General features: G+C 40.3%; 1 protein-coding gene across 2 annotated transcripts in view; it reads right to left on the minus strand.

Moving 5' to 3' along the window:
• Window positions 1-21,421, minus strand: part of mllt3 (MLLT3 super elongation complex subunit) — a 56,501-nt gene that overhangs the window by 31,819 nt on the left and 3,261 nt on the right. For both annotated transcript variants that reach the window (XM_038731277.1, XM_038731276.1), the window contains exons 3-4: window positions 1,678-1,760; window positions 1,424-1,567 (exon numbers count right to left, since the gene is read on the minus strand). In XM_038731277.1, the coding sequence (XP_038587205.1) occupies window positions 1,424-1,567; window positions 1,678-1,760 (227 nt within the window). The remainder of the gene's footprint in view (window positions 1-1,423; window positions 1,568-1,677; window positions 1,761-21,421) is intronic.

Raw genomic sequence — 21,421 nt, forward strand, 5'->3', positions numbered from 1 at the left:
GAAACTGTAATTTAAACAATACCCTAGCTGCTATCTCTCCTCTCTGTAGCACAGAGTGGATACATGTGTTGTGTATCCACTCTGTGCTTAACTAAGCTTTTTATTATACATATTTAATCAGCAATAAATTCAGGTAAATATAAGTAGCGGATCAGATTCAAATACCCAATACTAAAGGACTCCAATCAGGACAGAGACCAAAAATGTCCAAAGATGTCCCTAAAAGCAACTTTATCACAACAGTAACGACTAGAGAGCTATAATGACAAGATAATCAGATCTTAGTGCTGCCAAATTTAAAGTCAACGGTCAAGCAATAAAGTGGCCTCTTCAGAGTAGGAGAACCGATAACAGGAGTGATTAGGTTTCACCTCATACACTGTAACAGAATGACATTTGGCACGCACAGTCACACTTGTGAACAGCAGTTGTGGAGCCTAAAAGTCAAATAAAGAGCAGTTTTTTTTCTTAGGCCTGGAAACAGTTTCTCCTTACTAGTGGTTGACCGATACAGGTTTTTCGATGGCCGATGCTGATACTTTGAGAGCAGGGCGGCCGAAATATAAAATGCCGATATCAAAACAAAAAGAAGTCATGTATAATTCTATTATTCCAAGCAAAGTACAATCTTATATACATGTTATATCAGCCAGTAAGGTGTTGTTTTAGAGGCTGTGAGGAGATCACTACTCCTTACAATAAAAAATGTGATTGTGCCATTAACGCACTGACATTATAGAAGCATGATTTGGTCCATTGGGATATCTGAAATATCAAAACATGTAAACATCTTCATGAAATATAATCTTGGAAAGATTAAGGATGAAAAGGCAGAAGTGCTATTTCACACAACTAAGGCCACATGTGTCATTTGTTACCATCACCTGACCACCATCAAGAAATGTCATGATGAAGACCCTGACATCATTGTCAGATTTTCCTCTTCCATAGCCTGTTAGCAACAACAAACATTTTATATGATTAACTAAAGGTTTTAGGGGGCAGCACTTGATTGCTGGGCCAAGTATTTTCATTGGATACGCTGATAATAAGAAATATAATCAGCCTTATTCTTCAGAAATATGCAGAATTACACATTCAGAACAGGAATCTTAAAGAGTTTGTGTGCCAAACACTGTGTGTCTCAAACACTTATTGTTAAGGTATCCTTAACAAGGCAGTGACCATCCATTTAACGCAGCACATCTACTGGCAAATGTCCTGTGGCTGAAGAAAGGCAGGTTGCTTGTGTAGATCTATATGCATGGTGTGACACAATATGTAAAGCAATAAAAAACAGCACTAAACTCCATCTACTTTCCCTGGACAAACAAAGTTTGCCTGCTAGGCAGCTGCAGTAAAAGTTGCTGTATTTGCATTAAGAAATGTCGTTCAAGGCCCGGCGTCTCGCTCGCACTCCTACCCCTCCGGCTTTCAGTAGCTTCCTACGAAACTCCTCAGTTGGGTTGTTGAATGTGAGCTTCTCACAGCGGAGATGATTGACAGGCGGGTGGCCCTCCAGGTGGAGGAACAGGTCGTAATCAAAGCGAACTTTCTTCGGTTCTTCCTGAGGAAGAGTGGTGATGCACCCAGAGAAGGAAAAGAGAACAGTCACAGTCAGTCTATCAGAACCAACATTACGTTTAGTTTGCTGCTGAGTAAAATTGTTCAATGTACCTTGTTTTTAAAGTAAACTTCAATAGGCAAGATGAAGCCTGCGTATCCAGACTCCTCCACTTTGTACGGTGGATCCTTGCAGACTGAAATGAAAGAGAAATGAACCATTAAAGAGAAGCCTCCACCTTCAACACAAGGTGACTAACAAAACTGAAAAACTGGCTGAAATCCATTTAGTTCTATAAAATGCAAAGCAGCTGCCCAACAGTGCACAACAGTGGTATCTGTGTTTGTTGGTGGTGGATGGTTTCTTTCTCTGACGAACACTAACGGTTCAAACCATTATTATATCCATAACATCCTCTCACCACCCTGGACACAAAAACCAGGTGAATTTCTGGAAGTCTCCAGAGTGTCACTGGATGTATTGAGTGACTAAACCTGCAGCTCCATTCTCATGAGATCTCATTAATTTCCATTGCCTGCGCTGATATCAATGCAAAAAACTGTGGCTTACATTCGAACCAGGGCCTTTAAAGCTTGTTGATATCCACCCATCTCATGACAAGGTGAACACCTCCCCCCTCATACCCAGGGGCCTTTAAAGAAAAACAACTCAGCTCAGGTGTTCTTCCCTAGGGAGGTGTGTGTTTGTCAGCCCCTCTCCCAGTGGACTCTGCAGAAAAAGTACCAATTAAGTCCATGTATGTGGTGACTGGGTTTACTGGAATACCAAATAAAAGCAGATCTTAGCTTCTGTTCATCTTTAGTACTGCATCACTGTGATGCACAGCACGGATGGATGATATTAAGGATGTCAGAAGTCTTCTCAGATGCCAATTCAGTGCGTTCAAAATAAACTCTGCCACCCTCAGTTCATCACTGTGGTACTACTATATGTCCTCCATGTGGATTCGGAGAGGGTGTCACTGGAAATTTTTACTGGGACCAAAACAATGCCTAATAAAATGTTACTTCACTCAATAGGAACATGGTTTTTGAATAAAATAAGACACATTCTAAAATTAATCAGTGATATAACAGCAGCAAAGGAAGTCCATAAGAGTATAAAATGAATACAATTATTATTAAAAATCTATAATGATATAAAGAAAACCATCTGACCAATTGGTGTGAAACTTCACTTCTTCGACATGTTCACAAAAAGCATTTAGTCCCACACCCATTCCTTAAGTGGAGACTGTAGTCTGCTGGAGAAGCAACAAGTATAAAAGAACATAAGGGGGAAAAAAAACTTAATGGACTCCTAAGCAGCTAACAACTTGGCTTTCATTGATGAAGGAGACCTTGGAAATACCTTGAGTCATCCTCAGTGCGGACCAGGCTTTGGCATCAATCTAACCATCACTGTGCTCTCTTGTTTCATTTTAGAGCTTCAAGGACCAACAGTGATTGATGGCTCGGCTGACTACGCTGAGGTCAACCTCACCGCTGGGGCCAAGCCATCCAAAACCCAATACCACTGAGCAAATATTATGGGTTAGAGTTAATTGTGCAAGTGGGTCAGGTTCAATTACACCCAGCTAAAAGAGCCCATTCACCACCGCACCTTTATATAAACCGAGGTGGAGAAGGAGATGAGCTGAACCACCCCTAAATGGAAAGAAAAATTCAGACTCCAGCACATAAACTCAGTACATGTGCTGGTATATTTTTCTTATTTGCATGGATAACTGGGCAGACATGATGTCATGCTGAGATACTTTCAGTGAAACTGCAATGAACTTACACACCTCACAATCAGACCAAGGCTAGTACTGGCATTCTTTTTGGATATTTTGTTAAAAACAAAAAAAGCACAACATAAACAAAATATACTTTATAACAATGTCTTACATTTGGTTATCAAAAATGACCGAGCAGGACATTTAACTCTTACATGTCAACCATTACTGTAATTATTTTGTAAGCACTCCCTGATGGACAAAACTGTTAACAGAGTAACCATTTCTAAATGACCTCAAATACAGAATTTTTATGTCTGTGCTGAGATTCCTGGTCACTTAGTGGCTGATGTATACGATGGGAAGGACATACCTGTTATAAGCTAAAACACAGGGGCACCCTTGTGACCTAAGATGAAGACAATGACCACCAATAGTCCCAGTTCCTGTCCAGCTAGGGACTTTCGTTGCATGTTCTCCCCTTACTTTCAGTCACTGGCATACTGTCACTACCTGTTAAGAAGCATAACCAATCAATCAATAATATGGAATGGATAACACCAATATTCACTTGTAACTTAGGGCTCTGGGAAACTATGATGGGCATTTCCTAATATTTTCGGACATTTGATGGGAAAAAAATAATTGGATATCGATTTATCTATAAATAGTTGAGACCAACTCTTCACTATTAAATTTTTTTTTTTTTTAATTAATCCTCCCATTTCATTTTTCTTACACGTCTGTATGACAATGCACAAATTATTGTAAATATAAACTTATTTTGACTTACACCTAATGGCTAGCACTTTTATCCAAAGTACTTTACAAGGTTTTTGCTGCTCATTCACACCCACACACCCATCCCCCACCCACACCCACACCCTCACACCGACGGCAGCGAACTAGGAAGCGTCTTGCCCAAGGACACATGAGGACAGGACAGTCTCGGCATCCAACCCTGCACAGACACCTCATTTACACAAAAATATCATGCATTAAAAGTAGGTAAAAATATCATGTCAGTGCTTTCCTGCAGTGTTTTAGAGCAGACTGATATTTTGTTTGAAATGCAGATCCCCTCCGTTATTAAGACTGATAAGAGACAAGAGCATTTGAAATAAAAACATTTCAGCAATAACACTAGCTTACACTTTAGCATTGAAAACTGAATACTGTCCAAACTCACTGTCAAGAAAGACCACAGTGGTGTTGTAACTGAAAAGAAATATTCGGATTTGAAGTAACAGGTCAAGTTATGGTTAAAATGAGAGGAAAAAGCCTGAAGCTATATGAAGAAACAATGTGAAGGAGAAGTCAGCCCAGCATCTTGGCTGAGGTTCAGTAGTTCAGGTTGAAAAGGTTAATATTATCTGAAGGAGCGTCTGAGAGGCAGAGATGCACAATGCGACCGCTGACCTGTAACAGAAAACTTGCCAGTGGTCACAGACGCTTTCAAAAAGGGAGAGGGTTATGCCGTTTATTAACATGGCTTTGGTTTACACCCAGATGCCAATCACAGAACAATGCCAGTCACTATGTATTTGCCTTTTCTGCACAGACTGGTTTGTAATGAGGCCAGGCCAGACGACAGACCTGACCATAAAACAAAAGACAATAAGAAATAAAGAATAAAATTCTTTGGTGAGGCTTGTGGCTCAAAAATGAGTTCTTTCCGCTCGCTGATTTACTGTTATTCCCTCTTGTTTCTAATAAAGCCATTTATCTCAGCATCAGTTGGCCAATAAATGCCAGGCGTTTGGGTGGCCAATGTCCACATACGCTGCATAGAGAAAGTAAACAAGTTTATTTTTACTGTAAAACTTTGTGCTCGTCTTGGCTGTGATACATTAAGAAACAAATTTTAAAGAGAAACACAAATTATTATTCAAAACAGTAGTTTTAAATGTTTTAAAAGATGTCTGAAGGGGGTCTTCAATTAAATATTTTCACCATCTATTGCAGTAATTTAGCTGGTTTCTACAAGGTCCAGGACCATGCGACCACAGTAGAAACATTAGACAACTGTCATGAAGCTCTTGAAATACAGCTTCTCAGTTCTGGCCAGTGATGACTTCAACATTATTCCTCATTTTGCTCAATTGCTTTTCCTCTTGGAGTCCTGATAAGGACTAGGTAAAAATGGTACATTTTTTTGATACTACTGCTGAAACAATACTTTCAGTCAGATTCTTGTTTGATACCTTACTTAACGCCTTTTTTGTTTTTTAAATTTAACAGAAGAAGCCAAAGTTCCCAATTTGTAAATTCTTTCTAAACACGAACAATAACTTAACAGGGGAAAACATTAAGTCAATACCTGATTAAAGAATACGTAAACAAGATTACCACTCTAGCCAGATATGCAAGTCAATAGCCGTGTTTCCATCAATGCTTTTTTTATGCGCATTTTGAAGTATCGCATTAGAAAAGGTTGATGGAAATGGCAAAATAAAAAAAAATCCTTAATTTCGAAAAGAAGCTTTTACGCTTGCTTGAGGTGGTTTTTGCCTTTGTCGAAAAAAAAAAAGTTAATGCGCTAAATGGGAGATGGAAACAGACACATAGAACTTGTAACTCACGTCTGATCAGTTGTTTCTGCTGTCGCCGTCTTGCCGGGTATCCCCATAACGTACGGAGACATGGCTTGTAGCAACTTACCCGCTTGAAACACATTCCTGAGGACCTCTCTCCATTTTTCTAGGATCAATTGCCATCAGTTCCATGCAGCTGGTTTTGTTTCTGGTTTGGAACCCATAGGTCTTGTTTATTACAGCCACGTGTAACATCAACTACTGACGTAAATGCGCTTGCTGTAGCCTGGTTTATTTGCTCCAAACCTACATACTCCCCCCCCTTTTTTTGTGACATTTAAAAAAAAAATCTGCTTAAAATTTGCATGACAATTAGATGGAAACATGGCTAATGTCTTTCATACTCAATGGAGGTTTTGATTCGTCCCATAGAAGGTCCTGAAATGCAGTCCTACTCCTGACAAACCAAGCCAAGTTCAAAGAAATAGCATAAAAATAGCATAAAGACAAACTGATATGAAGTTGCACACAGGTCTGGGAAATAAAACAATAATGATAATTATCGCAAAATAATTTTCCTCAACAATGAATACAAATATTCGGTAAATGTTCAATAAATGTTTAATTAAATTAATTTGAATCACGCATGAATTAGGACTTTTCTATTAAAAAGATCTTTAGCCATACATATTTGTAAAAAAAAAAAGATTTTATAATAATAGTTTTGAATGTTCTACCTCAGATTTGTCAAGTGATCCACTGTTTGGCATCAAGTGTTCTGACCATAAAGAAAAGTTTAAAACCACAAATAAATCTGGTTACTTCAACTTTCACTCAAGAAGAAATAATGATTTGACATTTATCCTGATCATTACCGATATTGAATGATAGGAACATTTTTTACATACAAGGGCTACAAAACCAACACACAGCAAACAGCAGCACCAGCAACAAGTAAAACATAGAAACAGACAGATGCATGTTTGTCAATAAAGAAATAGGCTGGATCACAACAAATGATACATAAACAACACCATATGCATATCCCAGACTAAAACCACATAGGTGTGAAGCCACACCCACCTCAAGGGACCAAACACAGATGGAGGGGAGAACTGGAAGGTTGAAGTGAGGGGTGGGGGTCAGAATCATGGGGACTCTCCTGATAGCAGATCCCAGACAAACACACAGTGGGACAAGGTGCTGCCAACAGACTCCCAGACCTCCCTTGAGAACCATTATGTGCGTACGTTCTGACTGGCTATGACTGTGTTCTGCACTTTAACCCAGCCCGGTTCTCCTGGTGAACTCGTGGAAGCCATTGCACTAGCAATTGTGCGGAGTGAGGCTTCGGAGTGCACGTTGGGTTCAGAAGAGTGACATTCTCTCCTTAGTATGCAGATTACATGTAACTCACTCTCTCCTTGCCACTCATATCCTTCCTCTCCACGCCAAAACGGTGACAGAAAGTTGACGCTGTTGCTAAAAAAAAACTGTCACTGAAAAACACAGCAGAATGCAACACAGAGAAATTAATTTATAACTTTTAATGCCTGTGTATTTCATTGGTTCAATGCTAATGTGACTTTAGATGTCAAAACCTAATGTCACTGTACTGGCTACATGACATTAGCTTATTACAGATCTATTGTATTGGGGTATACGTCGGCAGATAAGGAACAAGAAAGCACCCAACCAACAAATCCACGGGTCTGACTCAATCTCGTCACAGATATATCTATTAGTGTAAACTCTATGTCTGCAAATAAATTACAAGAAATGTCAAAAGATTACATTTGAAACAGTGTCACAATTAGATAGAAAGTGGTCAGTGCTCTCCAGTGGACATTAAATTCCCCACTCTGTATGTATCATGGTCACAACATCATGGTAAGTTAACTCATGACTGTGACGTTACAACCCAAACTCACGGCCCAACCAGGCCGAGAACAACAAACGCACGTGTATAGATTTACAGCTGAGGACTGCGGCTTACTTTTGCAAGCCTTCAACTCAAAAATCAATCATGATTTCAGTTAAATGCTAAAGTTGCTGTTACTGTTACCTTGTCTGTGGTGCGCTCCATGGACTTGATGATAGACTGGGTGCTTTCTGATCAGATGCTGCCGTGCGGTTACGGTAGGCGACATAAGTTTCGTTTTACAGGGGACAGACTAACATTACAGAGTTGTTGTTTTCGCGTCGATGCTTTTTAGTAATCAAATAAATCAATGAATCATTTAAGCCCTACATGAATGTACTCTGTAAGAGATGACAATCTGCCCATCAGGTTTTGATAGTTACGGAGATGAAACATTGGCCTTATTGTGGCCAAATAGAACAGTCAGGGCTCTCCTTTAATTGTTGGTCAGACAGGAAATGTTTCTGGAAATTGTTGGTTATTTTCTGACACGCTTATAAAACAATGAATGCAATGAATCAGGAATTCAACAAATGATCTGGAATAATCCACTGACCACCAAAACAGTCTAGCCAATACTGTTTACGATATCTTGCGGTGGAGCTAAAGGTTGGACAAGTAGAGAGAGGAGCAGCTAAGTGACTGACACAGCCACTCTTAGGCAAAGCTGCTAGCGAGAAAAAAAAGAAATCATCCAATTCCACACTGGCATAGCACAACTTAAATAATCTGTGGCATTTTCATTTTAATATTTTTAAATGTCAATTTTGCTACTCTCAATGATGCTCTGATACAACACAGATGTGAATTAACATACTCCCTGCTGATAAAAGCCTTTATATTAGTCTGCTGTGTCTTTTCATGAAAAACTGCTTGAAGTGTGAAGACCTCGTGGCCTGACCTTGCTGGTTGAAACATTGCTTTGATACTTAAAAAGCTTGTAAAATTCAATGGGCAGAATTCTTTTTTTCCTCCACCGTGTGATGCTGATTTTGTCCTGCACCTGCACCCAGCTAGGGTTGGATGTGCACATTAACCACATTCTCCACTTTAAAAGACAAGCACACAGCATTTTGTGCCTTCAACATTTCTATTTTGTAGCATGACAAGAAAAAGCCACTGTGGATGAAAAAAAAGACCAACACCTACAAATACACATCACAGTACGGCCTTTTGCCAAATGCACCAACATGAAAAAATACTTGTGAGTCAGTGACCTTTGGTTAAGCTGATCCTTGTGCGCGCGCACTGTAAAGTAAGAATGCTGTCAAAAATAAACATTTTAATAGATTCTATTTATCAATTAACAAAATACAAAGTGAGTGAACAGAAGAAAACTCTAAGTCAAATCAATATTTGGTGTGACCACCCTTTGCCTTCAAACAGCATCAGTTCTTCTAGGTACACTTGCACAAAGTTTTTGGAGGACTTCAGCAGGTAGGTCGGCCCAAACATCTTGGAGAACTCCCCACAGTCCTTGTGTGGATTTAGGCAACCACAGCTGCTTCTCTCTCTTCATGTAATCCCAGACAGACTGGACACCTTCACTGACACAGCCAAATATTTCAAACACAGGGAAAAAGGGGAGCAGACCCAAAATGCAGGAAACTCAAGCAGAGCAGGTACAGCTCAAATCTTACGAAAACGAAAGGCGTTAATCCAGGCAAAAACCAAAATACAGAATCCATAATCCAGAGAAAAGAATAAAAAAATCCACACTGAGAAAACAGACAAGAGGCACGATACACTATCCACAGAATAAAAACAAGATGGACACTTGACAACACAAAAACCCCAAACCATAACTGTTCCTGTGTTTCGTGCTTAGTTGAGTCTCTTGGCCTTGTTTCCATGTCGAAGGCTTTTTGGCCGCCAGTCTTCCATGAAGGCCACTTCTGACCAGACTTCTCGGGACAGAAGGTGTACCAGGGACCCACTGTTTTCTGCAGCTCTGAGCTGATGGCACTGCTGGACATCTTCAGATTGTGAAGGGAAGTAAGCATGACGTCTTTCATCTAGCAGTAAGTTTCTTTGGCCGACCACGGCGTCTACGGTCCTCACCGTTAACTGTTTCCTTATGCTTCTTTCTTCTTTCATCTGGCTGGGAGAGAGCTTGCTGATGCAGTGTAACTACCTTGTGTCTTGTTGCTGTGCTCAGTCTTGCCATAGTAAACTGTCTTCAGCATCCTCACCTTGTTAGCTGAGTTTGGCTGTTCCTACACAGCTGTTTCTCTTTCACTTAATGACTGTGTTTCAACCTACATATTGAATTGGTGATCATTAGCACCTGCTTGGTGTAACTGTTTAATCATACACCTGACGATATGCCTACAAAATCCATGGCTTTGTGCAAGTGTACCTTGATGCAATTTGAAGGCGAAGGGTGGTCACACTAAATATTGCTTGATTTAAATTTTTCTTACTTACTCCCCTTTTCACTATTTTGATAGCATTCTTACTTTATAGCATTTTCCCATACCTGGCTAAACCCTTTATTCCCCTGTTAATACAGTAGACGTATGGTAGTTTTATCATACAAAAAGTAGGAAAGGATATCTCGGCTTCTGCTGCACAGGTTTTCACCTTTCCTTTTAAAAGTCCACCAACTTCCCTCAGGTTCGTACTGAGCCAATCTGAACACATTCAATGTGGGATTCATTGCTCACAGAAAGCCACAGACCCAAAGATTAAATGAGCGATGATAAGACAGAAAAGCAGCAAATCCTCCCCTTTTAGAGGCTGGAAACACTGACGTTTTTCTTGATAAATAACTTCCACAATTACTTAATTTTGATTTCTTTTCTGTCAATGGACCAATCGATTAACTTAACCCACTGTAACAAAATGGTACAGTAACAGATGATGTTGGTTGTGGTAAATCATTTAACCTGTTGGCTCTTTTCATTTCAATGATAAAAATGACCATGTCAACTTTAGTGGTCCCGACTCAAGTCTTCCAGCTTTGGTGTGTGGAAGTGCTGTAAATAAAGACAAATGTTTTATGGCAGGGGCGAGTGAGAAAGGAGTGAGGGAAGGAGCTGACAGCCAGCCCATATAAACCATGCTTCAATAAACCACTTCCTGCTACCTCCTTTCATTGACTGAACCCAGGGAGAGCCACCATTTACAGCTCAGTTCCTGTTATTTGGTGGTGGCTGCGCCGTCTATTTGCACCTCCTCCCCTTCCCCATCCTTTCATGCCAGCTACAAGCAGCCAGCCTGCAGCTTTCATGCCTCTTGCTTTCTTTGTGTTCCACCTATACAAGTAGGTATGATTTCTGAGGAATCGTAAAACAATTACTGGCAAATTCCTGAAGCTCTTTGATTTCTGCCAGACACTGGGAGAGGGGGGCGAGGAGGGGTCTTAGGGGCTTTTATGCACAAAGTTGGGTATTTTTATCCAAAAACGCTGCACATGACCCGATGTTAAGTCCCTAATGTTGATTGAGAAACTGCCACCACTCAGAGTTTCAGGTTTCCAGCTTGTCTTGTAGATGAACTGCCAGCTGCTGGATCTCAGTAATTGGTCTGGTTCTTTTGGATGAGTGTTCTTTTTCAGCATTTTTTGTAAAACTGTACTCCTGACTTCCTAAAGTAGATCTTGCAGCATTTCTGCAGATCCTGTATGGGCACCGGAAATGCTCCCAGCACCTGACTGACACGGTCCTTTCTCCTCAGAAGAGAGACAATCGTTACTGGTCTAAGGTCTGCATTTTGCCTTGTAATTTGAATTTCCCCAAGCAATTCAAAAAATAACCAAAAAAAGATGTGCATCAATCACTCAAAATGCACACAAGAAACCAGATTCTGCTAAGATATCAGGTTATGCAGTCATGGCACTTAGATAAAACTACAAACAAAGTAAATAATCTGTTAATAATGTAAATAGTTGTTGGTTGCAACAATACACTAACACTACATGGCCAAGAAATTGGCTTCCTCCAGGAGAAGTCTAGTTTGGTAATCAGGTTTCTCTAATCCCTTTCTGTTCCTTAAAAGGCACAATGAGTTGCATTTGTCTGTTTGTCAACACACAATTCAAAGTTGGCCCCTCCTCCTCAACTCAACGAAAGAGCAGTTGTGGCCGGACGAGCTGGAGAGTGAATGAAGAGAGAGGGAGTGGCGTTAGCCCAAAGGCTGAAGTAGAGCTGTACGATATGACTTAAATCTCATATCCCGATATAGGTCATTTCATATCCCAATAACGACACATATCCTAATGTAGAACACTTTTTAAAGTGTAAATTCAATTAAATATAGTTACTGTTGGAATTTCCAACAGAAACTCATGATTTTATCTCTGCATCATAAAAGTGGGTAAGTGATTCGGGAGAAATCCAACACCACGACAAATACCATGAAGTAATGTTAGCTAGGTTATGGGTTGGCAAACTGTGGTTACTTGCTGCTACAAAGTTAACATGAGAGGACGAGACAACAACAGCATGTCTCGGTGAACCAGAAAGTTCGCTGAATGTCCGTGGGCGAGTCATTAAACACACACATCACGGCTGGAACAGCTGGATAGTGTCTGTCTCGTCCATACAACAGACGTCTCTCTTTGGTATGAGCTCCTCGTTTTTGCTTGCATGGTCTGAGTCCTCTTTTTCAGTATTATCCACTTCTCCTCCACGTTTGTTTATTCTCAATGCAAATTTCTTCCCTGCAACACCGGCATGTGTGGACTGCGGTGTAGTTAGTTTAAGTTGGATATTACTACATTGTGGTGCAAATGCTGTCCCCTCACGAAAATATTAAAGTAAAGTGTGGACTTTGCGACACAACAAAGTCAATGAGAGAATACTGACTGTTGTTTCGTTGTCTCCCTGAGCCACACTCATCTTCTTACTTCTCTGCTTTCTCTTTTCTTTCGCTCTCTCTCTCTTCACTCATGCTGCTAAGTATGCACACATGTCACGTGGTACGCTTCATAGGGTATGTTTGTGCAGTGGACCGATTTCCTCACACTTGCATGTGACAGGGCAACTGGCCAACATGATCATTATATAGCGGAAACATGATCATTATATAGCGGAAACATGATCATTATATAGCGGTTTCAAGCGGGCTCTAAAATCTAACACAACTAAGCCACACAGCCAATGGATGATCCTCATCCCAAGTTTAACGGAATATTGCATAACTTCTGTGACATTTTTGACATGATATTGCGCAACGTGATTTGCGATAATAATATCGAGTCAATATATTGTGCAACCCTAACTCATTCTACCTTTAAATGCCTCTAACCGTGCTAACTGCTGCATCAACAGCTGTTGCTGTTTATTGATCAGGCAAGTTGAAACTGGAGGAAAGGGAAAACAGAAAGTGGAAACTGTCCAAGTTTCAGGAGCATTTAGTTTTAAGATTGTCCCAACACAAGACTTAAAGTCCTTTAATAATGTGTGTCGTTAGATTCCGAGTCTGATCCATGAATACTTACATTTACTTAAATGGTGTTAAAGAGGTAATATTCTGCTTTTTGGCTTTTCCCCCCTCTCCTTTTTTGAGTTATAAACCTTTTCTGTGCATGTAACAGATTTGCAAAGTGAAAAAGCCCAAAGTCCACCCCAAAGGGAGTTCCCATCTCCCACAGAAAACTCTGCTCTGAACTGCCTCGTACCTAGGAACTCCTCCCTCACATGTGCACCTACTGTGTGAAAAGAGGCTCTGGAGCAATGTGTAGTATGACAAAACATATGGTGTTTTTTGAAAATGAAACTATGGAAACCTGTTCTGGTACAACCCCTAAATAGATTTTGAACCTGAAAATGAGCAGAATATGACCTCTTTAAATATGTATCCGACACATTTAAATAGTTTTAGTTACTAAATCTGACATTCTAAAGGTCATGATTTTACCAGCTTAAAATATTGATTCAATATGAATACATGTATCTATCTGTTAAATTTTGTCTGTGTAGCATGAAGGGACTACAAACTTATTTTTTTTCCTCCCCCCATTGTGCAAATTTGTGTTGTATAATGATAAATAAACAACACACATGGTGTAATGGTACGCGTTTTCTTCCCAAAACCGTCGAGACAGGATGTTTGACCCAAGCAATTGCTGTCAAATCATTCTATTTATGTGTGCCATAGTTTTACCCAAAAGTTTTGGCAGTGCACCAGCTGTTGTTAGTCAGCTGTAGAATGCTAATCAGCTTAGCCCGGTTAGTCACGCTCATGTAGTGTCGCTGCCTCCAAAGTACAAACACAAATGAGAGACCAGACCTGGAGGATCCTCCCCTGACAGATCCACTGTATGGGAGCATTAAGGTTTCTCGGTTAGATACAGAGAAAACGGGCAACCGTTAGTCACCGAATGTGTCGATTAGCGGAATGGGACAAAACCAGACTGGAAGGCGAGTCCTTCTCCCCTCAGAGCTCAGACAGTCTTTCTCTGCAGATTCAGACTGTGCAACAGCATTATGCTACAGTGTGTGTACTGTATGTGGTCCAGAATACAGAATTATTATTAGTATATGGTCAAGGTGCTTAATCTCTGCTGTGCCAGCATCACATGAGCATTTTAGTCAGTCCCTTTATAAACAAGGGCAGGCTGCAGATCTGGAATTGAGTCTTACGATGGAGCATCACTGACTGATTTATTTTTTGTTATTGATTCCAGTATTTGAGTGTTTAATTTTTACATATTTCTGAATAAAAGTGTTACCAAAAATGTTATGTTCTACATTTGTTTGATTTCCCTGCTGTACCAAAAACAAAGTGTTTACCTTTACACCCCTGTTTAAAACCCAAGTTCCCCTCTTACTGCACAGGGTTTCCTGCCTCACCTGAACTAAAGAGCTCATCCACAAAATAGTCATATTATAGTCAAAGTCATAAAGAAATTATTACATTTTTATGAAATACATAAGGCTGCTGCACAATAGCTTGTAATGCAATTATTTCTACTGAGCACATATGCATGTAATTTATTGCCCTTTTTTTTTTTTAGCAGTATTGTAATCACTAGTAGAACATTAGTGCATCTTTAACCTACTTAAAATGTAAGAGTCACTCGTATCTTACTAAATGTAGACTAAAGGTATGATGATATTGCTATTGTTTCCTTTTTGAAACTTTACTGAGAACAGCATAAGACAAAAGAAACCACACATGCACAGGAAAGCATCCTTCATCTCCTGCGAGGACATCAATACTGGTATCATCAGAGCTCAGAGAGATCACATTAGCAAAGCCACAGCAAAGAGGAAAGGAATGCACAGCAGCTTCTGAGATATATTTCAGCCTGAGGATCTGTATCTTATGTATAGGTCACTGCAGTGACTTGACTTATGTGGTATGTGCACACAAGCCACAAATTAAGCCTGAGCGGAGGATGAGGGGAGTTAAAAGGTTTCATTCGAGCGTTCCTCAGAGCCCAGGAGATGGCCAGGGGCTAACATGTTGGCCCAATCATTAAGGCATCAATCTGTGCGTGTGTGTGTGCGCGTGTACACACTGTAAGGGGCTTATACAGTCGCCAATCTGGCTAACAGAACAGAGCACTCCTTTAAGGGGAAGGAGATACTCCTCCACTGTCAACTATTGTTGACGAGTTTGCCTTCAGTAAGTGAAGTGTGTGTCACAGAAAGCCTTTTGAAAACGTAAACTTGAAGCTTTCAATAGCTTACATGTGTAAAAGTTGATTAAACTCAAGTCACAGGAGCAGTAGTGCGACTGTTACAGCTTTGTGGCAAATAAGACAAACCTGACAACATAGTTGGACAAACCTTACACACAGAACATGTTTAGAGAATGGGACATAAAATAAGGTATACATAAAATTGTAAAGACAGTGGCAATCATTTTCATGGGTTTACATAAACAGATCACAGCCACTCACACATTCGTAATGGGAACAATTGAGGTGATGAGTTACTGCTGCTAAACAGATGTGCCTGTGCTCATCCTCAAGACAGAAAAGTAGCGAGACTGAATCTCTAATATGGGTGGAACAGTATGTATATTCATCCTAAACTGTTCGGTGCAGGAGGTTTCATTTTATTTGCTACTTTCTTTGCTTTGGTTCGCCCTGTAAACCAAATATTTACTGTAGATTTAGCCTCATACACTCTAATTAGGTCTATATCTTGGCACTTGTAGAGCACATGCACAGCTTTGGCAGTGGGACAGTTGTGATCTGTTAGCCAAACCATGTTGGCTTAGCCCCTGGATGTACAGCTCACATGATGACTAAAAGTCGAGATGGAAGAGCCTCTATCATTTGGGGGATGTCAGGGTTTTCCATTAAAATCCAGCCACACTGAACAAAAAAGGGGTAGATCGGACTAAAATGGTGCGCCATTATTGTTTTACCACAGTATTTTTTTAGAAACAATCTAGATGGTATTATCTGAATGTGTGTATTTTGGTGTTTGAACTCTGCTGTAAATGTTCCTTCACATGTGCATCGGTCAGTTGGCAGTCAGTAAGTTGTTTCTGCGTAGTAGATATTGCTTGTCCAGGAATTATTCACCACCCTGTAAAAATGAGCAAGAGCTGCAGTCTTTCAGGAATTACCCACTGCCCCTAGCAATAGCCCTCACACTGGTGGATTCATGTTTTCATTTATCTAAATAAATGACAAAAATGTTATCTTCTGCCTTTAATTTGTTCCTCTTGCTGTACCGAAAACACACCAAATCTCAAAACTGAGAAACATAGCAAACCATGGACACCAAATTTATAATGCTAAAAAAATGTCTCATTTCTAAATGAGCACAATATGTTAATGTCACAGTTGGTGCTTTGGAACACTGGACTATCAGAGGTCTGGTTTGGCAAGCTGATAAACCACCACACCCTCTTTTTCAACCAGGAACAATCTTGTTTTTCCCCTAGTAACAAAAAGCACCTTGGTGTTAAAAAAAAAAAACACAAAGAGAAACTCAGCTCGTGTGCATCTCTCCTGCACAGACCACAAATCTCAACCTCTTCTCACCAAGCTGGCCCATTTCTTTCCCATTACACTGTCTTACATCTTTCCATAAAAGTGACAATCCTCTGAAAAATCACAAACACCTTTGAAGAGAAGCCATCTCCAGAGTAGATTAAATGGCGGCCGAGGCTCCAAATGAGGTGCTTAAGCAGCATGAGACACTGCCGCCTATTGCCAAAATAGCACCCCCTTCACTGGTTCCAAAGAGCTTCTTTACCTCCATTTGTTCATACGGCACTGCCATTAGGCCGTCTCCATGGCAACGCCTCAACGCTGGCCCGTTAACCGCATGGCAATAATGAAGCGCGGTGGCAGCTTTACTGACTGATTCGTCATTAATCTAAATGTGTGTCTGGCAGCTTCTCTGAGCTGCACAACAAATCACTGGGAGTGTGGGAGGACCGGTGGTAGGAAGTTACGCTCACGGCCTCCGATCACCTTCCCATCCCTTCTAAACTGCTTTCTATGTTTTCACTGCTACACCTTCTGTGTGTGCAATAATCCCTGAGTTGGTGATGTATGGACATGTTGATAAGAAGAAGAACGGTCTTTGGAGCAATAAGAGAACTTTGGAGCAATAAGAGAACTGATGTTGAAAAGCGGTTTGACTTCCTTCCATCAGCATGCTACATGAGGCTACCTGTTGTCAGAATCTTTACATAAGCAAATAAAGCATGGCTGACACATATCTAAACAACAGCTTAGAAACAGAATAGAAAAATAGAAGAAATGAAACCTGCAAGTGAGCTAAGAGGTAAAGATAGATATTTTTAAATCTTAACAGCAGTCTTTGAAATCTTGACAGGCCACTGGGGATCCCTGGTCCACATAACGCTTTCCTGCTGGCATTCTTTTTGCAGAATCATGAAGCTAAGTTCACACACCCCTAACCTCCATTGATCAAACACTGCTGTCAGTTACATAAGGAAAGATCCAGGTGAAAGTATCTCAGCACACAGGGTATTCAAATGTATTGGATCTAATTTTTTAAAGACTGTTTTAGTTTCTTATCCTAAAAACAATGAAATGAACAAATAAATATAGGCATTGTGCTGCCAAAACTTTCTTTGAAAAACCAGGTGATCCTGGGAGAAGTAAAAATTATGTTCCAGTCCATTTAGTTACAGATGGGTTCTGTCCTCCCAGCACAGTCCCACTCCTCACACTAAATATCAGTTGTCCAAGGCTAGGCAAAGACTGCACAAATAGTCCTGTCCATAAAAAGTAAAATGTTGTCTACAGTCTCCAAACACAGCACACACAGACTGTAGGTCGGAAAGCTAAACATTGAAACTCAATTCCTTTTGACAGGTTTACTCGGTGCTTACGACTTGTTTAAATGGCTCCCATTTTATTTTAGAGTGGCTGGCGTGTCACCATGTGAGACATGAAGGTGAGCAAAAACCATCTAAAGTGAGGAAAGTGTAATCTTCAACAGCTGCAAACTGGACTAAATTAAACACTGTATCCAGAAAGAAAAAAGAGAGAGAGTGGGTATTCTTGGAGTTCACCCCCAAACTTTGTTAGCCAGCTGTGGGCCTGCTGGAGCAGGCTGTCAGACTGTTGTACTGACAGTGTCAAACACGAACCATGCCGATAACCATTCATTTCAGATGTACATGTTCTAGCCCGAGTCTGATCCCATAACACAGTAATAAACACAACCCAAACCAGCTTCGCAACCTAGACTGAGAGGTGCCGAGTGGTAAGTTATTAATTTGTTACAAATTGATCTTTCACACTTAATGTTTTACCTGTGCACTGTCTCTACATCACAATAACAACTGTATGGGGAGGCAGCAGTCAGACGTGTTGTCACTGTGTGTGCTGGAGCTCAGTGTGTTTCTCCACCAGTGATTTTGAGGGAGGGCCACACTAGTCGCTGGGTGAGCATTATGACGCGTGTGACGCAGTCACGCAGATAGGTTACAGAAGTAGGCTGGACTAAAATCTAACTGTTTTCAGGTAGTCCAGGAGCAGAGTTTTCTGTGGGAGATGGGAACTCCCTTTGGGCTGGACTTTGGGCGAAACCAACGTGGTACCAAATGACATCTGCACTTGTGTGTTCACTGTTGTTTTGCCGGGTTTGTGTCCACTGTATCCACTGTGTCAGTATTTATATAGAGTTTCTATGTGTGGGAAACACATGCCTTTATAGGATGACCGCTATGACAATCTATTAATCTTCTCGATTAATTAAATTAATTTAAAAAACAAAACTGAAAAACTGCAATTCACAATTTCTCAAAGACCAACGTCCAAACTGGGTTGACTAAGCTATAGTTACTAAGCTGTTAGTCAATGAAAACAGTCTTAGTGGACAAACCTTTCATTAGTTGGGTAATTGCATTAAAAACCCCAACCAAACAAACAAAACCACAACAACGCTAAAACCTCTAACTCCATTCAGGAGCTGCGCCTTGTCAACCGGACAAAATCCTGGGATTGTTGCAACACAGAAAGTCACTTACTGGCACACTTCTGCTAACTCTAGCTGCTATAGCTAGAGTGCCGCTAACTCCAGTTAACAGAGCTTAGCTAATTAGCTCGGTTAGTGGCTCTACCCAGACTGGGAGCTCAGAGTACCAGGGGAGTGTTGGTGTTTCTTTACACCACCAGCAGAGGACCTTACAGAGTTAACTATGTTAAGTGCCCTGGAACTAAAACATCTGTTGTCCCCCTCCAAAAAATGTATTTTTAATTAAATTTATACCATAAACGTGCTACCCCTAGACTATTAAAGGAGACCTATTATACTGCTTTTCCAGTCCTATATTGTAGTTCTGTGACTCCTGTATGGCAGCTTTACATCATTCAAAGTTCCAAAAAATATACTGACTCTTCATGTAAGCCTTCATTTCAGCCTCTGTCTGAAAAAAGCTGTCAATGCTCCTGTCTCTTTAAGGCCCCCCCCCCTCAAAGCCCACTGTCTTCTGATTGGCCAAGAACTGAAGCATGTTACCAGGCTGTTGTTACTGAGCAGTACAGACAGACTGAGCATTGCTGTGTCGTTGCTGTGCGGAGCAAATGACCATATATGGAACTCTGGCTCCGTATGTCGTAGAACGGAGCCGTTGGTAGAAAAAGCAGTTGAAAACTGAGCGTTCAGAACAGGAGGAAATCTGAGGTTTGAGCTCACAGGGATTTCTGTTAAATACTTTAACCTCATTTTTTGAAGCTTTGGCCATGTTTAACATGAACATCCAACATTGTAACAGTGTAGATAAGTCATAAAATATGGAAAAGCATAATAGGTCTCCTTTAGTGGCTTGAACCAACTACTAGCCGACTAGTAGTAGCCATGGGCAGCCCTAGTCCAAATCATTATAAATGTAAAATAAATTGAAGATTACAGGGTATTTTTCAGTGTGTCATACTCACAAAGATAAACATTTGAGCAGGTGGAGAATGAGTTTAATAGTAACAAAATACTACATTCTCCTGAGCAGTTTATACAAATGAAACAACAGGAGCCATTCTCTCTGATCTATTACACTCGAAACGATCAAGAGCGTCTAAAGACCCAACAGAGCAGGAAGCACTTCGGCTCACAATCTGTAACCATGTAAAAACACACACGGCCAAAAGACTCGACAGACACTGGGAAGATCTCATGGCATGTGTCATGGCGTGAGATATATTGAAGGTTAAGTATTTTCCTGCTGGGCTTTTGGTCTTAGTCTTCAAACTGCACATTACATTTATCATGACTGAGCTGAAGCACAAAAACAGTCAGTGTGCAGATGCCACGTCTGACTTGGTACGTTGTAATTAAAGACCTTTTAGGGAACTTTAAGCGTTGAAGGTTCCATATCAGCATAGAGGAATTTGATTTATTGACAGCTTGGAGGCACGGGGGGGGGGGGGGGGTGAATACAGTATGAGGTTTCCAACTTGCTGTGTGCAATTTGCTGTCTCAAAACACATATTTTTTTTAGAACTTTTGACAGCTTTGAAGTCCATCAATTTCTCACAATAGGTCCCACAGTTCTTAAGAGCTAACAGAACACCAGAAGGTTTCAAAACCCCAAATAAGTTTCTAGAGTTCCTAAAAAGGTTCCAGACCCAAAAAAAATTTCGAAGCCCCCAGAGGTGAAAACTCTGTTCACAATAACATACGATTTAAATTAGGTTCTTGTTCCATATAGGAAAGAACAGTTTTGCAAAGTCATTCATACATCTAGCAAAGACGTTTCTGAGCTTCCGTGCATTGGTACGTAAACATCATCCTAAAATATTCTGGAGCAGAATCTTTATATTCACATTTCTAATCTTCTGCAAAGTCGAGACTCCAGTCTGATCACATGGTGCCAAACATAGTTATACAATATTAGATGACATATTTCATAATGTTGTTCTCCTTATTTTCTTAGTTTCAATATTTTCAAATAAAAATGTAAATTTCACTGACAGGTAGCAACAAAACTGACTCATGTCACATAGGCCTGTTGTTATTTTTATAAAAAGGGGTAATAGGTAATAGTTTATAAACTCAGTATTACAAAAGTATTTCATGACTGGTAAACAAAGACCAATTTACACAGCTGGCCTCCACAGTAGCTGCTTGGAGTCACTTCAAACTTGCAAATCATTAACATGTTCAAGTTTGATCCCTAACAAAGAACATATTCTTTCTATCTGTTCCATCATGGAACTAGGGCTGCAACTAATGATTAGTTTTATTGTTGATTTATCTGCTGATTACATTAAGCTATTC

This window comes from Micropterus salmoides, unplaced genomic scaffold (assembly GCF_014851395.1).
Source record: "Micropterus salmoides isolate LMB-PRFRI ecotype aquatic unplaced genomic scaffold, ASM1485139v1 Ms_hic_scaffold_2, whole genome shotgun sequence".
Lineage (NCBI taxonomy): Eukaryota > Metazoa > Chordata > Actinopteri > Centrarchiformes > Centrarchidae > Micropterus > Micropterus salmoides.